This window comes from Centruroides vittatus, unplaced genomic scaffold (assembly GCF_030686945.1).
Source record: "Centruroides vittatus isolate TY-2023 unplaced genomic scaffold, ASM3068694v2 contig_943, whole genome shotgun sequence".
Taxonomy (NCBI): Eukaryota; Metazoa; Arthropoda; class Arachnida; order Scorpiones; family Buthidae; genus Centruroides; species Centruroides vittatus.
In genome coordinates, this window is record NW_027122626.1 from 280,768 (window position 1) to 304,230 (window position 23,463).

General features: G+C 35.1%; 1 protein-coding gene across 1 annotated transcript; it reads right to left on the bottom strand.

Annotated features, from left to right (window-relative positions):
• Positions 1–2,713: 2,713 nt before the first annotated feature.
• LOC136985028 (uncharacterized) lies at positions 2,714–23,261 on the bottom strand. Its single transcript, XM_067282218.1, has 3 exons — positions 23,006–23,261; positions 4,394–4,532; positions 2,714–3,695 (listed from the first exon to the last, which is right to left on the bottom strand). The coding sequence occupies exons 1-3, from the start codon at positions 23,259–23,261 to the stop codon at positions 3,053–3,055; spliced, it is 1,038 nt and encodes a 345-aa protein (XP_067138319.1). The 3' UTR covers positions 2,714–3,052.
• Between the last annotated feature and the right edge of the window lie 202 nt (positions 23,262–23,463).

The window sequence follows — 23,463 nt, forward strand, 5'->3', positions numbered from 1 at the left end:
GGTTCAAGAAGTGACTGTCTGTCACCGACGGTGAAGAAACAAGTAAGTTTATTGTTGTTTTCTTATACTTTTCTGTATATGTTTGGTAGTTTTTGTAGCAAGTAAATTAGTGATAAATTCATGTTCCTATTTAAGTATTCGTTCTGTAGTATCTAAGGAGTTGTTTTCTCGAAACGAAATCGTAATAGATTTATTCGGTGTTTTCTTTATTTGAAATGTAACTCGTGCCGTGTCCTAAGTCCTACCCACATAAGATTCCCAAATCGTGTTGGTACTGTACTTTACGATTTAAAGAATTAGGCTACTCTGTCTGTTGTTATTAACTTTTATCTGGCAAGTGTCAGTAAAAGTAAGACAGTACATTCAACAACATATAATATTGCGTTGATTTTGATTTTTTTTGTTTTATTAAAGACTATAAACATGTCAAAACGGATTTATAATAGTTGGAAACAAAAGGATATGGACGAAGCGTTAAGTAAATTACACAGTGGTGATGTTGGATTTAATAAAGCACACCGACACTATAAAATCCCTAAACCAACTCTATGACGTCATCTTCGAGAATGAAATAATAAAATCAAATTCGCAAGGCCTGAAGATCTGACTGAAAATAAGGATAAAAGGGGAAAACTGGCGTTTTAATTGGCGGAAAAATATAAATTACCGCATCTTTTTAACACAGAAAAATAGTTGCAAATGGTACTATAAATTCATGAAAGGTAACCCTTCCTTACCTTTTTTTACGTTTCAAAGGCAACTTCAATGGCAAGAGCAGAATATAAAAGGAGCAGCTAAAAGAAATATAAACTACAAACAAGCTACAAACAATGGAAATAAAGAAAAGTTATAAAAGTAAAAGCGATTGGTTTTGTAATCTTCGTGCAGAAGATCGTGAAGAAAACATGATTCAGTACTTAAAATGTAAGATATGGGTGCATGATCTGTGTACTCGAGTTATGGAAATAAGTTTGTGATAATTGAATATGCGACGGTGACATGATAAAAATATTTGTATTTAAATAGATTACTTAAGAAATATAGACTTTAGCTCTTTTTGATTGATTTTATTAGATACGACTCAAGCTGTGGTTAGTACCACTTAGTGCACCGGTTTCCTTAGTCGTATCGATGTTACCGAGAGTTTAATAAGTTTTGTTAATTTCATGCAAAAAGGTACAGATGAGGCCGGATGGCCGAGCGGTCAAGGTTAGCAGCCTGCCGCCCTGGGGGACCCGGGATCGAATCCGGACGGGTCGAGAAATCCCCAGGAATTTTTCGGGAGGTGGTCCGTCCGGATATGTCGGTCCCCGTCCCTCACCACCCGGCCGCCTCATTGTGGGCCTGGCCGAACCCATAATGGGCTTGCTATGAGGCCCTCTTAGTGCCCACTGGGCGGAAAGAGTTACAAAAAAAAAAGGTACAGATGTTTTGAATTTTATCATAATAAATAACAATAATGTTCACGAAAGTTTTGAATAAAACAAATAATTCTTGTTTGTTTAATAGATCCTATAATTTATACTTTATTTTTCTTCTGGGGTACGACTTGAGCAACCTTCCCCTAAATAGTTTGCATATCAGTATGTGTTTTTCTAGCTCAGGCCGAAAGAAACGACGTAGACTATACATGTCGTCAGTAATAAAGCGACAATGGTGTTTCTTGTGTCAATTTTATAAATACATTTTGTTATTTATATGGTGAATTCATTGCAATCAAACAACTGTTTTCAACAGTTGTTTGATTAAAGACCAACAACTGCCGAATTATCGGGCTAGCAAATGGCTATAGTAATATTAATAATTTAAGTTAATTTGGTACTAGAGTTAGGCGTTAGGCGCCATCTCTTGCTAAATTTAATAATTAGAATTTTAATTAAATAATAGTTAAATAAGTTAAATTAATAGTTAAGTAAAATTAAATAAGTTGTTTGATTGCAATGAATTCACCATATGAAGCCTATGGTTTATAATTTTCGTGTCCTTCAAGCAATAGGAAGATTCAATATCTCACACAAATAAGTAGAAGCTCAAAGACTTACTTTGCGACATTATCTATTAATTTGCAAAGTAATCGACCATTGAAATACCAGAAGACAATGGGAGTTGATAAACTATTATTAGACATTATTATTTGTGAATTCTTCACTTCATTTGCTTTCATTTATATGTAGCTTCTCTTGTTAAACTTATGTGATGGAGTATAAATTAACTTGAAAACTGTTATGGAAAAACTAATGATATTTTTGGAATAAGCATGTTTAAATTACAATGTCTCGTCTCTAATCAAACTTTTTAAAATTTGTAGATTAGTGTACTATAAAGGTTTGTTTGTATAAGGCAATGCGACACGAGCGATCTGTCGAACGGGGATGCATCCCGGGACTTTCTATGGGAAATTAGTCCCTATTAACACGAAGAAAACCAGGCAAACACCATGTGTCTAGCCTCTTGGCGAGGCGCGAACCCACGATCAGTGTTCAATGGTTTATCCACTCGGCTACTGGGCTACTGGTGAGCATAATAGAAAGGCAGATTATGAGAAGTCTTGGAAAGAATAGCTTGCCATCTTTACCCCGTTTGAAATCCCAGTTTATAACTAAAACAGACATCGAAAATAAAACATAATGACTAAACACATGACAATTTTCTGCGCATTTTGAGGAGTATTTTGTATTTATTTATTAATAATAATAACGATAATTAGTGCATTTTTAATATTTTTATTAATTACTTCATTAATTAATTAATTACATCATTTCCGTATACATTATTTTCATTCATTGCCAAATTTAATGATAGATCATAGAAATGATAACATATATTCATTTACCAATATGATATTGACTAAATATTTATTCTATAATACATCAGAAATACAGAAACAAAATAAAATTCGAGAATAGTTCGAGAAAAGCTCGAACGCTCAATGGGGGTGGTAGCACTCGCGTTAAGAACAACTGGTTTAATGTATTTATCTTCATTTTAACCTGATATACATAAAATGTTAATTTTTTGTTAAACTTTAAACAGTCTATTAAATATCGGATTATTAGACAGGACGAATAGACATGAGACCGCGAGGAAAATCTGTCATTTTTCGCTTATATGCAGGCTTTCTTTGAGCTTCCGGTATAACTGTACCTAAATAACTGTAATACGTTTTTCCTGCTACAGTATATACCAAAGAGTCGTAAGCATTCCTAAATTTGTCATTGGCCAAATTCTTTATAGGTACTGAGTGTAACTCTTCTTCTCCGTTTGTATCCTTCAATGCAATTATTAGATTTCCATAATAATATATATTTAAATACCAAGAAACAACAATGTGCTTCCGGATGCCTCTCCACTTGATTTCTAAAGTTTCGTTTGATCCTAATATAGCATGGTAAAAGCCCGTAGTCTCTCCCTTATCTCCTATAATGTCAAGGACGTCTTCTCGACTCCAGTAATTGATCTTATTGATGTCTCGATCAAAACCTTGAAACCACGAACTCCACTTCAACGACGGATTCATGGTTACCAGATAATAATCTTCGGAACTGAAAGGTACTTCTAAACTATAGGAGCAGGCTTTTAAATTATCATTATGAAGAATATCTATTCTTTTTACTTCAAAAATAGAAGAGTCATTGCTGATATTTTCGCTGACGTTCGTGATGCAAAAATTAGTTACGAAAGATACTGTGGACATCCTATAATAAATTTTAATATATATTTCTTTTAATAATGAACTTTTAAATGAATTTTAAATTAAGAAAATAAATTGATTCGTGTGCTTAGAGTACTAGACCAACAGCTATTCACCAATATTCGTCTGTGTTTCCCCTTTACTGCATTAATTGGAGTCTCAAACTCAGTCAAAGCAACTCGAATCCATCAAACAGAAAGAGATTGCCTTTATGTAGGCCATCAAGCAGACAAATTCGAGTAGTGTGAAATACCGGCTCATTAAATCCAACGTAACTAAATTCACTTTGTATCCGGATTTTAGAATAGTTAAAATTTTTATATTCAATTTCTTTTATTACTTTACCAATAACTTTTATAAATACAGTAGACTCCCCTATAACACAGAACTATCTACCGTGTTATAGGGAGTCTACTTGTACTAAATTAAATGTTTTCCTTAATTCTATAATAAGCTTTGAAATTAGAAATTTTCAATTTAAATTTTTTCCGAAATTTGAGGACAATTAATACAGTATTATTAAATTTCCAAGTTTTGATAGTTCGTTTTTTAAGTAAGTAGCCTACTTCGTTATTATTGAATTATATTATTTTTATGGTGTAAATCGATTTTTAAAATATAGATGATTCGAATGACTTTTTAAGATTAATATAAACCTTTATTTTTCAATGAATATCGAATGAAAATTTATAGAAGACTTACGGTTTGTCATAATTAAATTGTTCATTCTTGATCTGTTTCTCTTCGCTTGTTTGCTCATCAATAAAAGCTGCCCAGCAGAATGGTTTTCCTTTCGTTTCTGAATATCGTTTTACAAAACTATATACCAAATGTTCAAAATCTGTAAAAAACAGAAAAAATATATCTTCATTTTAAGAATACTGAATTTCATTTTAATCTCATTTCGAATTTCTTATTTTGTTAAATGAAAACAATCTGCAATAATTGAGCTACAATTTGAAAAAATTGTAGACTAAATGCCCACTGTTGTCTGCCGGCAGTTATCTGTCTGTCTTTCCTTAATCTCGAGATTGGAGTTAGATAGATGAAAGCCTAGACCAGATATGGAAACTTTAAGAGCGGAAAGCCCCGAATAACTGTATACTAACTTCCGATGCAAACTTGAAATCACGTTATTTCAATTCGAAAATTTTCCCCTATAAGGTATTAGATAGATGACCGGCAGGACTCTATTGTTAAAGGAAAAGTATGATGTACAGGGGCAAGTCACTATTAATTTCGGGTGGGGAGCATATATTTTAAATGAAACAAATTAGAAATGCGATTAAAAATTTCAACGTGGCATTGTGACCATGTCACAATAAATTATGCTCGTTATTATTACTATTATGTATTTTTTTTATTTTGAATTCAGTTTGATGAAACTTTGAATTCAAAATAAACAATGTACTGTTCATTGCAATATACAATGTACTGATGAGTACAGTACATTGTATATTGCAATGAAACGCTAAGTGCTTGTTTTTAATATTTTATACAATGTTTTCGTTATTTCTAATTATTCATGTATGTTAAATTTCTATGCCTTTATCTTCGTTTACTATTATACTAGAATTAAAATTCATATTTTAGCTTTATTTAGATCTAAGGAATTTTTCTTTTTATTCTTTTCATACCAAGTGTGATCGGTTATCTGAAGGTTTTCAGATTCGATTTTCTAAGCAACTAGATTTATATACTTCTTAACGTAGTAGGTGTGGATGCTGTGAATATTAATCCAGACGGTTCACACAAGATTAGATTTATATAGATTATCATAATCCATTTTTAGACAATAGTTTTAAAAAATAAAAGCTTTTTAACGACAGAGAAATTAATTCTTTCAAAAGTAAGATAAATTTGTTTTTTGTTGACTACGAACACAATATAGTGCTTACGACGATCACTTGGCTTTTCTTCTTCCTGTTATTTAGTTGAAACAAGCATTACGTGAGTATGTAGCTCGTTTCGGGCCTAATATGTCCCTCTTCAGCCAACTAAATATTAAGACGATGACACTTTACAATCGATGTTTCAGGCAATGGCACTTTACAACTAATGTTAAGAACGTTGGTTTTAAAAACTTTTTAACTTTAAAAGTTCCACTAAAATCAGTATTCTTTCCGTACATGGCAACTCAAAAAGGTCGCAGGAACCACAATTCACAATGCACTAATCAATACTAAACTGAATTATTCGTTCGTATCATATCCGATTCTTGCTTCACGGCACTTCGACTCTCGTGCTCATTAACATATTCTTTCGTGTCCGAGGTTAACTGATGCTGAGTTGGATTGAAGATTTTGGTGTATATTAATTCTTATAATATGTTTTTATAATATTTTAAGCCAATTTCCATTTATCTTAACGCCTGGGTATTTATTAATGCTGTTCTGACTCTTAAAAATTTCGACACTTTCTTTAAACTTCCTATTATATGCTTTAGGTTCTTTATATAAAATTTTAATGTTACAACTGTTTATCGTGCAATGCTCGAGGAACGCTGGATTAATTCTACGATATTTGAGATCTGCTACGTGCTCTTTGAGTCTTATTTTCATTTGTCTCTTTGTTTCACCTATATAAACTTTTTTGGTACTGCTGTACAGTACATGGGATTTGGTAAACTATATTTCGCGTTTCTTCTATTGGTTGTGCTCCTTCTTTAACAGTTTGCCTAGCTTTGATTCTGGCCGATAGCTTGTCGTTCTTGGGTGCTAATTTGATATTAATTTTTTGTGTTTCTTTATTTATTTCTTCGTATAGCCCTTTAATGTATGGGAACGTAAAGTATTGGAGTTTTAAATTTTCTTTTTTACTTATAGTGATATCCGGATTGTTAAGCTCTCTTTCCCATGTGTCAAGTAATCGTCTCGGATAGTCATCTAAGATGAATTTTTTCTTTAGCTCCAGTATAATTTTTTGCGTATTAATTATTTTACTTGTTTTGTTTCTGATTTTTTTTGTATTCCATGGTAAAAATGTTCCTTTTTATATGTAAAGGGATATTTGAGCTGTATTTTATGGTTGTATTTATTGCGCACGGTTTTTTGTAAACTTCAAACTCGAGTTCATTTTCTCTTCGTTTTATCGTAATATCTAAATAACTCAACTTGTGCTCTATGTTATCTTCTTCTTCCACTTTAAATTGTATAGTTTCGCTTATATTATTTACCAACTTAGTTATTTCCTCTATTTTTACTTGTGTTTCATTATACAGAGTGGGCCAACAAAACGAAACGGCAGTGTGTTCGTGTTCGTCCAAGCAAATCGCTCGGACAGGTCGATTTTATTCTCGAGGGGACATCTTATGCAATAAAGTTTTTGCGAATCTGAATATTAACTAAACAAACATTTTTTTTTTTTCGAAATAAATGTTTGTTTAGACAATACAAAATAAATGAGTTTTTAAAATTTTTTGTTGTCTGTTGTATTCAGAATCGCAAAAACTTTATTGCAAAAGATGTTCCCTCGAGAATCAAATCGACCTGTCCGAACGATTTGCTTGGACGAACACGAACACTCTGCCGTTTCGTTTTCGTTGGCCCACCCTGTATATAATCAAGATGTCGTCGACGTATCTTCTGTAAAATTTTATTCCGTTTATACAGTATTATCAATCAGTTTATCAATGTCTATCATTATCAGCTCGGCCAATTTAGGTCCTATAACAGACCCCAAGCTGATACCTTCGACTTGTGTGTAGTATTTATCGTTTATTTGAAAATAGTTACTACGGTAACAAAATTCTATTAAATCTATTTTTTCTTTTTTCATGTTAAGTTGTGTGAGTTTATTTTCGATTATATCCCATGTTATCGATGGGTACATGTCCACTATATCTAAGCTGGCAATTTAATGTCTCTTCAATGTTAAGTTTTTTTTAGTTCATGCAACAGTTCATCGGTGTTTTTGGCGGAGTAATACGAATTTTGATATTGGCTCAGTTCATGTTCAGCCGCCAGGTTTGCGACCCCTGATATAATCAATGCTAATTAATCTAATTAATTGCAAAACTTTAAAAACGTTTATTAACGTTTTTCAGATTTTTACTTATTTTTTATAAAATATAAATTGTTTTAAAATCACGCAATATTCAAAAGTTTAGATTACAGCATGTTGCATGTAAACAAACTTGTTTATCGAATATCAAATCTGTTTTTTCTAGAGATATTTATAAAGCACCATTTGAATTGTCTCTCTTATTTTTCGGTGTTCATCAGCCAATAGCGGCTTATTACTTTTTACATAATTTAGCAGATATGCATGATACACTTGATGCCAGGATAGGTGTTGTAACGGTCGGGTGTAACTTGATCTGAGTGTCAGGTCAGGGGTGAAAATTCCTACATACTTTCGTGGTCGGGGAGCTGAGTTCTTGTGCAGTCGTCACCCCAGTCAGTTGTATCCGAGAGTGAATAAAGTTAATTGTTAATTAACTATGTGTTTTATGTGAAACAGTGTCGAAAACAAACTCGATATAAAATTGGCGACGAGGAATAATATACAGACTTGCCAGCAGAAATTACAATTCGATATAAAAAGCCGGAAATGTCGTTCCCAGGAACATCAACCAGTGGAGTTCGTTTCGAACCATTCAAGATGGACAGCCAGTGGAAAACTTACAAGGACCGCTTTAATTTTTGCTTGAAGGCAAACCAGATTGAAAATGACCAAGATAAGTGTGCTTTATTTTTTACTGTATGCGGTGAAACTTTATATGAACTTGTAGTCACACTCATAGCGCCGAAAGAAACGACACAAGTTAACTTCAATGAAGTAATTACTGCTCTTGATAGCCATTTTAACCCGAAACCTAGTGAAATTGTCGAATCGTTCAAATTTAACCAGAGGTCGCAAAAACCGGGAGAGAGTATCAACGACTATGTCGCGGAACTACGGAAAATTGCAATGAATTGCAACTTCGGCGCCTCACTAGAGCGTATGTTAAGAGATAGGCTAGTGGCAGGTTTAAGGGATAAAGGAATACAACACGTGTTATTGGCGAAAACGGACACTACTTATAAGGCCATTTTGGATGCAGCATTGGCAGCAGAGGCAGCGTCTAACGATGTTAGCCAGCTTGGGTCAGACGGAAACAACACCCAAGTGTATAACTTAAAGGCGGACTACAAGAGAAAGAATCAGCCGGCCATATTACGCTGTTTTCGATGCACCGGAAGTCATAACCCGAATAATTGCCGATTTGCTCAGGTAATCTGTAACTTCTGCAGAAACAAGGGACACATAGAAAAGGCGTGTATCACGAAACAAAAGAGTGGACAAAGAAAATTTGCAAACCAGGGAAGAAACCAAATTGGGGCACCACGGAAAGAGATATCCAGCCAGAGAGCCAAAGTACACCGAATTGAGGAACATAAAAATTTGATGTCTAACCAGGTCGAGGAATATACATCTCTATTCAAAATACAGGGAAGTAAGATACCACCCTTAAAAATCTTACTCAAGATTGAAAATATACCAATCCTGATGGAAATAGATTCAGGGGCTGGGTACACTGTAGTGAGCGAACAGACCTTAAAAGAAATCAAAATCCAGCGAGACAAGTTAGAGCCGGAAGAAGTCAAATTACAGACATGGACTGATCAGAATCTGGAGGTAGTGGGTACTACAATGGTGAGGGTACAATTTAAAGGAAAAATTAGGAATCTGCCATTGTTAGTAATTAAAGGAAATGGACCAGGACTTATTGGAAGAAATTGGTTTGAACCATTAGGAATCAGAATAGAGGGACTTTATCACCAACATGATGCAGACGATCTGATACAAGAATTCCAGCATTTATTCAATAATTCAGAAATGGGTCTATTTAGAGGCGAGGCAGTCAGTTTAGCGATAAATAAAGAAGCTAAGCCTATTTTTATGCGGGCAAGACAGGTTCCTTTTGCATTGAGAACAAAGGTAGAACAAGAGTTGAATCGACTTCATCAGTTAGGAGTTATAGAACCAGTTAGAACTTCTAAGTGGGCCACTCCTGTGGTACCCGTTGCAAAACCAGATGGAAGTGTACGTTTATGTGGAGATTACCGCTGCACTGTAAACAGAGAGGCAATAAAAGTAGATGTATACCCATTGCCGGCCATTAACGATATACTTGCTTCACTATCTGGTGGAAAGGTATTTGCCAAGCTTGATTTCAAGGAAGCGTACTTCCAATTTCCTGTGGACCAGGAGTCGTCTGAGATTCTGACTATCAACACATGCAAGGGGTTATACAGAATGAAAAGGTTACCATTTGGAGTGAGTAGTTGTCCAGCTATTTGCCAGAGAGAGATGGAAAAGATCGTAGGAGGTATTCCAGGGACAATTGTGATGATAGATGATATACTTGTCATGGGACTCAATGAAGAAGCCCTACATCAAAAGTTGAGGAAAATTCTTAACCGGATTTCAGAAGCTGGACTAAAACTAAACGAAAACAAATGCCTATTCAAGACTAACCAACTTAAATTTTTAGGATATTTGATAGATGCTCAGGGCGTTCGGCCCACACCGGAGAAAATTGCGGCGATCCAACAGGTTCCGGAACCGAAAAACAAACAAGAATTACAAGCATTTTTGGGATTTGTAAACTTCTATGATAGATTTTTGAAAGATAAAGCAACCGAAGCTGAACCCTTATATAGACTCCTTGATAAAAACAAACAATGGATCTGGAAAAAAGAACACAGCAAAGCATTCGTGAAAATAAAAAAGATGTTAACACCAGAAACATTATTAATCCATTATAATTTAAATAAACCAGTAGTGTTATCCTGTGATGCTTCACCATATGGAGTGGGAGCAGTCCTTTCACACATATTACCAGATGGATCCGAAGCTCCTATATACTTTGCATCGAGGACACTTCACCCAGCAGAAAGAAATTATTCACAATTCGAGAGAGAAGTATTAGCTATAATCTTTGGCATTACAAAATTTCATAATTACCTAGCTGCCCGAAATTTTACTATATATACAGATTGTAAGCCAGTTGTGGGCCTTCTGAACCCTGCTAAACCAATTCCTGATTTAATCTCACCCAGAATGATTCGTTGGTGTTTAAGATTAGCAGCATACTCATATAAGATTGAACATCGTCGGTCAGCAGAGATGACTAATGTCGATGCATTATCTCGTATACCAACTACTGTGGAAGACAAGACTATCCCTGAACCAGGAGAGATATTCCTTATATTTGAACAGCCAGAATTGCCCATCACATCTCAGGAAGTAAGCAGAGAAACAAACAAAGACTCAGTGTTAAAAAGAGTTGAACATGCAATCTTACACGGATGGCCACTGAGTAGTCCAGAAGAACTTATGCCTTTTTCTAGGCGAAAACTAGAACTTTCAATTCACCACGGTTGCATTTTATGGGGACAAAGAGTAGTTATCCCTAGAACCTTGCAACCACAGCTATTACAACTGTTACACTCCACACATGAGGGTATGTCTAGAATGAAAAGAACAGCCAGAAGCTATTTTTGGTGGCCTGAAATGGACTCCCAAATTGAAGAGACTGTATCGATGTGTAGAAAATGCCAAGAACAGAGGTCAAACCCAACCCCAGTTAAGGATACTCATTGGCCATCACCCTCGGGACCCTGGGACCGAGTACACATTGATCATGCAGGACCACACTATGGACATACATATTTTATTCTAGTGGATGCTTATTCGAAGTGGGTGGAGGTAGAAGAAGTACAAACGCAGTCAACCCAGGAAACCGTGAAATTATTGAGGAGAATATTTAGTACACATGGACTACCAAATACAATTGTATCAGACAATCACCAAAGCTTTAAATCCCATGAAATGGAAGAATTTATACGTAAAAATGGGATACAGCACATATTTACCCCTCCATATCATCCCTCTTCCAACGGACAAGTAGAGAGACAAGTGCAAACTATAAAGAGGAGAATTGAAAAATTACATCACAACCAAGAAAAAACTGAAGTGTTGCTCCCCAGACTTTTGTTTAGCTTACGCACAACACCTAGTAGTACTACAGGTAAAACGGCAGCAGAACTGTTGATGGGAAGAAGACTACGTACCATCTATGATCGACTAAATCCACACCTATATAAGGATAGAATAGAGGAAACAAGAATACGAGAATTCCAGATAGGAGACAACATCAATTACAGATGCTATAGAGACGCAAAGAAGTGGAAACCAGGTAAGGTGACAAAGAAGACCGGACCATATACATACATGATAGCTTCACCAGAAGGAACTATAGAAAGGAGACATATTGATCAACTGATAGCTCGAAGAGAACAACCACTCCAGAACAGGCAACATCCAGTTTCTCAGAATAACCAACATCCAGCTCCCCAGAATAATCAACATCAAGACAAAGGACCACCTGTTAGAAAGAGCTCTAGAACACGGACACTACCTGCACATCTCCGAGACTTCGTTTTAGAGGGGGAAGATCTGTTGTAACGGTCGGGTGTAACTTGATCTGAGTGTCAGGTCAGGGGTGAAAATTCCTACATACTTTCGTGGTCGGGGAGCTGAGTTCTTGTGCAGTCGTCACCCCAGTCAGTTGTATCCGAGAGTGAATAAAGTTAATTGTTAATTAACTATGTGTTTTATGTGAAACAGTGTCGAAAACAAACTCGATATAAAAATAGGAATCTAAAACACTCCTGTTTCGATGAAGACTTATATACATACAGGCATCCCTCGTATAACACGGTTATTACGTTCCGAAAAAGTGCCATGTTATGCAAATTCGTGCTATACGAAACAAAGGACTAATGCAAAACATAGGGTTATGTTCTAAAAGTTAGCAAAAGTATACTATTCTTCTTCATTACTAAGAAAAATACGTTTATTAAAGCAATCAATACTTTATTTTCAATCAATAATTAAGTAACAATTACAATTAAAAGTATTGCATCGCGCATTAATATTAATTTTAAATGTAGTTTTTGTTTTAATACAAAATGTGAAGATCCTTTCGCGCCGGGATTTCGATTGTTTACAAGATTGCTACGTCGGGAAATTTCGGAAGGTCAATCGGATCGAAAACGCGTGTCGGGCTACAAACCCGACCGATGTAAAACATTTCTTCTAAAACAAATACAACGCGGTAATGAACGACGGAGGGGATGTCACGGTGCTCGTAAATAAGAATCGGGATGTAAACAATCAACAAAAAACGGGAAGAAAGAAGAGAGACTTATGGTCAAGGACACCTGTTAAATCGTGAGCCCGGGACCGTCTCGAAAGGGGGGCGGCCACAGAACGTTTGGCTGATCGGTTCAGCTAGATGTCCAAGAGAGGGGGGCAAACAGTGTAAATTATGAGGGTAGCTGTCAACGTTCGGGCGCCGTCCCCGGCCAAACTTGGTTTTCGTCTTGCTTAGAAACAATAGACTGACCAATAGGGAAAAGGGACCCAAGACCAATCAAGAGGGGAAGATTCGAGGGAAAATGGTATAAAAACCCCCGAATCAAGGTCGGAAAAGAGAGACAACGGAGCTTTCTGCTAGGAAGTGAACGACGGAACTCCAAACCGCCACCTACTCCTTCACCGACGTCCGTCACCGACCTCTTGGACTCTTCTGCTTGACTGCCCCGGGGGTTTCACCGAGGACTCCGACAGCACACCCCGATCGCCGTTACCAGGAGCTTCTTCTGCCGCAGACGATCTAGATCGCATCACGTATTGCTCTTTGTAAGTTTGCTTTGATGTTAAAATAAACGGTTATTGTAAGACACTTGTCATCTTTGCCTCTGCCGCCACCACCCACGTACGATCGGTCCCTGGGTCTTTCCTGACGCGCAATTAACTTATTGCCACCATACTTCGGCAACTTACAAAAACTATAATTTTAACTTTATTCTTGGTATTTTTAAATTTATTATATTTATTTAAATATTATTTTCGATTATTCGTGTATGTACATAAGGGATTAATACTAACATTTATTTATATTTTATTTGGGAGGAGGATTAGATATAAACAAAATTATGATTATTCAAGGCCAATTTGTTAATAAAAAAGACATTTTCATTAACATTCTTCAATCTGTTTGCTTTCCGGAAGCACAATTTTGTGGATGATAATTGTCGTAGAAGCGTGTGAAACACACATTTCTGCAGTGAGCGCTTTGCAGATTTTTACAAGATGATGATGATTTACATGTCACGGAAAAAACAAACTTGATTAAATGTTTAAAAACACTTCATTGTCAACTAATTTGGAGGAGAATCGTTAGTACCTTATCACATTGGAAAATATCAGAGCACTTAATGATTATTATTATTATTTTTTTTTCTACCGCTTTTGAAACTTCTGAAATTGACGAAGAATTCTCGGCCGCAATTAAATCTTCATTTTAAAGGATGCTTTCACAATACGTAAATTTTGTAATATTGACGGGCAGTGATTCTTCTTCAGAACATTTTGTTCTTTAGCGAAGATGCAATTATAGATCCGTTTAGGTTAAACAATGACTTTGTTGCCAGAGTAACAGTAGCGTGCCGTCCATGGAAGCTGTGGAAACGCCGCTTCCCTTGTATTTTCTAAAATATAAGTACATACTGTGCGATTATTTTCATATTTTAACGTACTTTGAATTAATTAAAACTAATATTTTATTATAACCGCATTATGTATATTATTACAAATTTATATACATGTGAAAAACGATGATAAGATTGCTATTTTATATTCGAATTTAAATTCGTATACGCATATTTCCAATGGAAGCGCCGTATTGTCGAATACGGGACAGCTTCCACGGCGAAAATATCTGAATGGTGTAAAGCAGCCAGTTAAAGGCATTCGCGCATGCGCTTTACAGAGCAGCAACCTCGCGGTTTAGCTGGTGGATGCTACACACCAAAATATCGTATAACGCTTCCAATGATTCTATCCAGGGCCGGCACAGCTTCCGTATCATCAAATGTCACCGCACGCCACTGCAGAGTAAGTACATGAATATATAGAAAATGTTTTGTTTTTAAATAAATATTGTTAGGTAGTAGCATTTGTTAATTGCTTTTGACATTGACATTGACAAACAGATAGATTTAATGTTTTATTACCCTGTTTATTGTAGTTTTTTTTAGAAATAAATCAGTTTTTCTCTCTGACAATATAATAAATTTAAAAGTACCAAGAATAAAGTGAAGATTATAGTTTTAGGGAAAAATAATTAATACTGATCACCGGGATTTGAAATGCCAACATCACGATTATGAAACTGGCGTGCCCCACAGAGCTAATAGCAACTCTACAAACGATAGAAATTGTATAGGTTTAAAGTGATTTGCAATTTTCTCCATTAATTTTGAGTATTGCTTCTTACTACATGGTACATGTCAGTCGTTGGGTATGCACTATAACCTCACCGATTTTGATCAAACTCTGTGACCCCAACATCATGCCGTTCTCCCGTTAGTAAATTTGTTCCTAATTATTTTTCTATGCTACTATTAGCTCGGATCAACGTAACATTAATTTAAAATTGTTAATCATCATATTGTGACAGTCTCAGAAAAAACATCCTAATAGTTTCGCTGGGCCATTTTTATATCGACTCAAAGTTAAAGCCTGTAAATTGATTATACGAGTTTTTCATTGTCATAATAAACGAGGAATCACTGCAGTGACTCACCGCCATGTAAAAATAAACATATTCATAACGTTTTTTTGCGTATTAATTTACAGCAACGCAACACTTGGCCGATCTGTCTAGGGGAGATGCCTTCCGGGAGGTCTTTTTTAAGAATAACTGGCCCCTACTCAGGCGTTGCAAACTTGGAGAAAACCCGGAAAACTCCACGTGGCCAGGCCGTCTTGGCGAGGCGCGAACCCGCGACCGAAGACCGCTTGGCCACTAGTGGGCCACGTATACAGAAAGTAGAAATATATATATATATATATTGAAATTTCTTTAAATAAAAAATTTAATTGTCCATGTTTAGTTCAAATTATTTTAACTTAGAAACAGCGGGACATTGGGCAAGTTTCTAAAGGCAATTATCATGCCACTTTTAAAACACCATTAAGCAGCTTCAAAACAAAACCGAATTAGTGGGATTGTTTATAACAACGATGTAATACAAGCGAATTGCTGAACAGAACAGCCAACGAGGAAGCATTTAAGTTGACTTTCTGCTCGCTTATAATGGCACCCTAAGATAAAAAAAAAATTCCAAAAAAGATGAGCATTAAAATCGAGAAAATAAATACTAACACGTATTTTATTAGAAATAATTTTTTATTGCGTGATTTGATTACGTTTATCTGAATAAATTTTCTTTTTAGCCAAGTTCTACATTTAAGAAATATTTTTCCAAATTCGAGATAAAAAAAATTTGTTGAAAAGAAAGTTTCCTTTAAAAAATACAATTAAAATCCTGGAAATATCACATTTATGACGTAGAATACGTGACGTAATGCGTGACGCATTGCAACGTTCCACGGATTCGAATTCCTTCCATTTCGTATTCGCCGGCGCCATCTTGAAATAGAAAGTTTTCCGGAATTTGCGAGTTATTTTTCCCTCCATTTTGACATTTTTCGTACGAATTTCAATAAGGAAAGCTTGCGTAACGTAGGTAACTTAATATTTATCGATTAATAATTTATCAAAATTGAATAACTTAATTTAAATTAATAATTCTTAAATTCTAATATTCTTAAATTATTCTAGGAAGAAATATCATTCTCAAATGTTATAATCCAATTTCCAAAGAGACATGGAAACTTCTTGTGCTCAAAACAATTAACAAGTAGCAAAACAACAGACAGGTAAGGCGTTTTAGTTTTCATTTTACTATGTTGATACATTGATGCAGTAAAAAATGGCATATAAAAGTTAGAATCTTTATTGCCTAGTCTATGGGTTTATTATGGTATTGAAAAGTGATGTTATTCATTCACGCATTTCGCTATTCGGGAGAGAGTCCTATCTGTCCAATGAACATACCATTGTAGACGAATGATTCATATTAGTATAATAACATAATCTTTACAACTATCAGTTATACTTATAATCTATTCCACTTAGTAGGACAGTGATTCCATATACTTATCGAAAGTTTCTTTTAAGGTTTTCTCGCCTTTCGTTTAGGGATATTATGGCAGTTAATCGCCTAATTAATCCGGTTGCGATTTTACAAAATAATTGAAATAAATTCAACCGGCCAAATCCATTTTATTGGGTTGATAGACTGGAGATTTCGCAGATTTGCTGCCTTCACTTTACATATCATCCCTCATCCTTAGCATTGCAATAAATGTTTTCAAATCAATTATAAATGGATTTCTTTGTATAAAAAGCAACATTTACTTTTATTTAAATAAATTTAAATAACTGAAGAAAAAGTTCCAACCAAAATCATACATTACACTGCATTCTCCAATAATAAAACATCAATACACAAATTAAACTGTCTCCAGATAAGACAGAAACAGACTCAGTCTTCCGTAGAAAAATTTTTAATTATTCTCCTTCTGTTTCTGTTCAGACGATAGGTTAATTGTACAAAGTGGCTTTCGTTTCATTTGTGCCCGGATGAAATAAGAGGGCCTTCTTTTCTCCGATCGTATAAGAGAAGGCCGACAATAAGAGGAAATATTCCGAAAAGACCGGCCAAAAGACATATTCCAAATTTACTCGCCCGGATTAGATTCTGGGACCCTCAGCAATTGATCGCACTAGTATCTCATTAAACCGTTAGGCGATAGCCTAAAATATACGAACATACTTCAATTCAATATGCTATCACGATACAGTTTAAATATATAAAACATTCAAATTTCATTATAATTAGAGGGAGACATTAACATAAGCTTAGGTAAGTGCTAATTTAGTTTTCAAATTAAATTTCATATACAAACATGATAAATAATATACGATATATTCTTATTATCTGACTTTCGATAATATAATTTTAATTGTATTGTTTAAATTAAATGAAATAACAATGTTTAATATTTTATAACGATAATAAATACACATTTTTGATGGGCAGCATGATAGACAGGTGAAGTCATAAAAAAAAAAACCATTTTGGCAAAAGGGCCACAAATTTCAATACAAACAAACTCGTATTAGTATAGTATATATAAGAAGTATGCATACAGCAGTGGCGTGCCGTGACATTTGATGATAGGGAAGCTGTGTTTCTGTAAGAAGCCGACTTTCAGGGGCAATCAGTTAATTGCGCGTCAGTGATGGTCTAGGGTCCATTCGTACGTGCGAATGACAAAAATAAACAATTTATGTACTTTAATTCTAAAATACAAATAATACATACATAATACAATTATAGAAAAACTTGTTTCTTTTTTTTATTTTCTACTAGCTGACCCGGCCACGCGTTGTTGTGGCTCAAAATGTATCTATTATAAATGTGTAACACTTCACCCGTGGGGAGAATTTCAAAAAATCCCTTTTTAGTGTATATTCTGTTGACGTCACCTATTAAAACGCAATTAAAAACGCAAAAAACCGCATGTAAAATAGTATAAATAGAAGCCGAGTTCTTCACGGTAAGCCTTAATCCTGTCCATCTCCCCCCGTAGGGAGAATTTCGACATGTATATTATATAAAAACACGTGCATATTTGAATGCAACGTTGTGTCAAAATTTCAAAGGAATCTGTAGGAACAAACAAACGTTGTATTTTATTTATATAGATAGGTAGAAAACAGTGGCGTGCCGTGACATTTGATGACAGGGAAGCTGTGTTTCTGTAAGAAGCCGACTTCCAGGGGCAATCAGTTAATTGCGCGTCAGTGATGGTCTAGGGCAGTGGTTCTTAACCTTTTTATACTCGCGGCTCACCAAATATTTCATAATTTTTTTGTGACCCCTTATTTTTTAATAATAATTTATATTTGATAATTTGATAATTTATCTATAATAAATTGATTTTTTTATTATTGCTTTATTTTTATATAATAAATGTAAATCATAACTTTATTATTTCATTATCTATTTAAATAACATTCAAACTTCACAATTAAACATGAAAACTCATTAATTTTTAACAGAAAATAAAATAAGAAACATGTCGATAAATCGATCCAATGTCGATGCTAAAACTAAACTAAAACTAAAACGCCCACTTGTCGTAAGGATTTTGCATATCTTTTGCAAAAATATTTAAATTTTCAAAGCCTACTATTTTTCCTAATTATTTTTAAAATTCCAAGCATTAATAGTTTCTTAAAATTGCTTTGGAATAAAAGAAGTAAATACTGCGGTGTAAGTAGCATATTTACATTTATTTCTTCTGTACTAACAAAGTTGTATGTAGGAAGAAATACAAAATAAATAAATAAAAACTAAATAGGAAAACTTTATCTTTCTTATTTCACTTTTCAATACGATATTCGGATTATACATCAATTTTCTTTTTATTATATTCTGAAGGAAATTTTGCATAATTTGGCGGCCCCCGGCAAACTTCTTATGGACCCCCAGGGGCCGCGGCCCCCTGTTAAGAATCACTGGTCTAGGGTCCATTCGTATTCATTTGTTCGATAAGCCAGTAAAAACTGTAGACTTCTCTAAATGTATTTTTAATATCACAATTACATTCTGAATCGCTAGCCACGATATAAGGGCTAAAATTAAAAATAAATTATAAAAACTTACTCGGTAAAATAAAATGTGCGGTGGATATACATACCTGGTACAATGTATTGTTCGATTGTATTAATATACTTTTAAAGAAAATTATAATTAAAATATAGCTTTGTAAAGAAACGTACATAAAAATAACATAAAATATTCTTTACTTTTTAAATCTTAAAACAATCCACTTAGTCAAATATCTTGATACGAGTAGCTAATGGATGGAACTAACTAATGACGGTCCAGGTAGGTGTGTAGTGAGTGTGTGCGTGCCAAATCCCGAGGGTGCCGATACCGGTCAATGTCAAATGCCTCTTTTGTCGCATCACTAGTATATCTCAAAGGACGCCACAGGGCTGTTTTAAATTTTAAACGTCTCTCACCGTAGCTGTAAAAATTCTAACTATGTTAAACTTAATAGTCATTCGTTTTCTAACTAATTCGTTTTAATACCAGGTGTACACGGAAATCAGTTTCCCACTGTACTGAGCGAGTGATTGGTTCTGTTAAGCTTTTGTTGAAGTAAAATTCTGGCTCTTTCAACAGGATTTTATTTTGTCCCCATTCCCTAATCTCTTAATTATTTAGTCACTTCTTAAGTAGAAATAAGTCAAAACCAGTTACTTTGTACCTGAATATCTGTAGTCTTGGGAAAACAGTGGAAAGACAAATTTTTATGACAACGGTTATATAAATCGTAAATTTAAGGAAAATAAATTCTAGAGCTTTTTTTTGTACCATTGTATGTACTGTACGTCTCATTCATTAAATTTGGTTGTAAATGATGCCGCCAAAGTAACAGTTAATTTTTAACATTGTACTAGAATTGTACACGTTTTTTCTGCATCCCCTACAGATGGGACATACTAAATCGTAATATCACCGGTTTAACATCGAAATCCGTAAGTAATATAAGATGGGAGAGCGGAATAAACGCAGAATAAATATATCAAATATTTTAATGGAGTTTTTTTAAACTCCCGTCAACTATACAGAACTATCATAAAACCGTGCCAGTAAACTCCTATCGGTTGGGTTGTTATAAATCTAGTCTAGGGTGGGCAACCCTTTTTATAACATGGGCCAGAATAAATTTTACGTTTTTTTCCGCGCCGTAGTAGTTAATTGACGCCTTCTTGTGACTCGTAATTTTTTTAGTCTGCAAATATGAAATAAATAAATAAAAAGTTAATTACTACATTTACTTTTTTTATCGTTTTCGAAAATTACAAAGAATTGGAAAAATAACTATTAATTAGTTATTTTTCCAATTTAATAATCTATTAAAGATCTCGCGGGCCGGATAGAAACTTTTTGCCAGCCGTAGCTGGCCCGCGGGTTGCCCGCCGTTGATCTAGTCTGCTCGTGATTCACATAATCGGGCGAGGGTGGCCGAATATCTAGCAGGCGGCTAACAGCCCACAACCGCTCCGGGATATAAAGTCGCGTACTCTTTACGCGTGTGTCGCTTCTACCAGCTAAACCGTGACGTTGGTGCTCTGTAAAGCGCATGCGCCAATGCCTATAATCTGGCTGCTTGGAAGTTGACAGGCAGGCGGCTAACAGCTCAGAACCGGTCCGGGTTATAAAGTTGGACTCCGTACGCGTGTGTCGCTTCTACCAGCTAAACCGGGTGAGGTTGGTGCTCTGTAAACCGCATGTGCTAATGCCTATATAATCTGGCTGATTGGAAACTGACCCGGTTTCGACATTCCTTCCGTCACCGAATTATTCGAATATACAATAGCAATCTTGTCGTTTTTTTTTCACATGTAGTATAGAAATTTGTAAAAGATACATAATGCAGTTATAATAAAATATTCATTTTAATTAATTCAAAGTACGTTAAAATATGAAAATTTATATTTTATAAAATACAAGAGAAGGTCATTGGAAGGTGGAATCGGCGCTTCCATCGCTTCCAATGACGGCACGCCACTGGCATACAGTATAGTGGAACAATTGAATAAACATACCAGTATATATAACAATAAACAACACGTAAATTAAAACAATATAACTCCTAAGTAACGCGGCAATAACCGAAACAAATATATCAGTGGAAAAAAACAAACAAGACTATTTACACACCGACTATGACATAATTTGAAGTGCCGGAGCGCTTTTATGCGGTCTGGCGGGAAAGTGGTGGGTTCAAACGACCGGACACGACAGAAAACACCGGACATGACAAAATCTTGGAGTTCCGAAGTGCTTTTACGCGGTTCGGCGGGGAGTGTATGGTCACGCCTGGCGTTGCTCTCTATCCAGGTTTGATCCGGAGATTCCGGGATTTAGTGAGTTATCTCCGGGCTTAGGGGTTCATTAATATTTCTCCGGGGTGTACAAGTTTAAATGCATATGTACAAAATTATATGCAAACCGTCGTGTATATTTTATCCCTCGAGTCAGAGCCGGATTTAGATAAGGGCATTTGGGGCCATTGCCTAGGGCTTCGACAAAATAGGGGCTTCCATAAAACTATGTTTAAACATAATTTTGTTTGTATATATATTATCGCGACAGCCTAGTGTTGGCTAATCGTCAGGGCCACAGGCAGAGAAAACTAAACCCGAGGTACAAACCTATCAAACATATCAGAAAATTTCGGAAAAGAATTTTACCTAGGTATTTCTCAATTAAATTAAAATAATTAGTTTTACACACTAAAATATATTTATGTTTACAATAATTTTATTTTTAAATGAAATTTACAACTTTCTAGTCGAAATCTAGTTGAAAGTACAGTATTTTGTGTAAATTTTCTAAATAATAAAATTTGCCTGCTTTTAAATGGGGGGCCCCACCGTATTTGTTCCCACAGGCCTCTGATTGTTAAATCCGGCCCTGCCCCGAGTACCGAATTACTAGTGTGGTGGTCGTTGGCTTAAATACAAATTAAGACTTAATTGCTTTTCTTATGTAAATGAAAGTTATTAATTTAAATCACTATCATTGTGATCTTAAAATCGCATTAAGGAACAATACTGATTTCTTTAATTCACAAAATAATATAGACCAAAAAAATTAGGTTAAGTGACAAGTAATATGGCAATAGAATGTTTACAAACACAAGTTTATTTTACGTGATTTTTTTCCGCGGAAATTTAATTATAGGTTTAAGTGCGATAAAAAAAATGTTAAAAAACACTGGTCTATAGGCTTAGTCGAGACTCTATTCCATTTTAATGTAACGTTTTTACGGGTTTTTTTTAACTCTTTCCGCCCTAGTGGGCAGTAAGAGGGCCTCTTTTAGTAGGCTTATTGTGGGTTCGGCCAGGCCCATAATGGGGCGACCGGGTGGTGAGGGATGGGGCCCGACATATCCGAACAGACCACCCCCCGAAAAATTCCTGGGGATTATTCGACTCGTTCGGATTCGATCCCCCCAAAACGGTCGGCTTCCACCTTGACCGCTCGGCCATCCGGTCTAACGTTTTTTACGGTTATTGCAGTAATGTTAAATTTTTTCTAGCGCAAATTTTTCCCGGACTGCTTTAATCCCTCCCCCTCTGAACTTGGGCGATCGTGTTTCGTACACCTGTAACACGGCTTAAACTGAATTTTTATCTGCGTTACTTGAAATTTGTTATAAATTTATAAACCGCGTTAATTCGAGAAACGCATTAATCGAGGAATTATCACATTTACGCTATTAAATCAACGATAAAAAGAATAAATATTTTAAAATACTTACCTTCCTCGTTCAATTTTATTGTATTGTAGTTTGGATTTTTAGAATTTGGATATTCATCCGTCGTCCTTTCAGATACGGTTTGAGTCGTCGTTTCTTCAGATGGATTGTCCGATGTATTATGAATCGGAGTTTGTGTTGTTGGTATTGTATTAAAACCACTGGTATTCGATGATTGAGATTGATTCTCGGGATTTTTCGATTTTGTTGTGGATAAGACAATCAATCCGAGAATTACGACAAACTTTAAAAATGCCATTTTTAGTTTAACAATTATCAGCGTTTTCCGTTATATATATATGATGTTGAGTCAATTACGTATATGATTTATAATGCTAAGTAATGATATTTGCAATTAAAATTCAATGACATATTGATTTATTCGACGAAAGTTAATCAAGTCGAAATTGTAAGAAAAGAGAATGAGTAATTCTTTCCCTTTTTTTTCGTTTTCGTAGTTA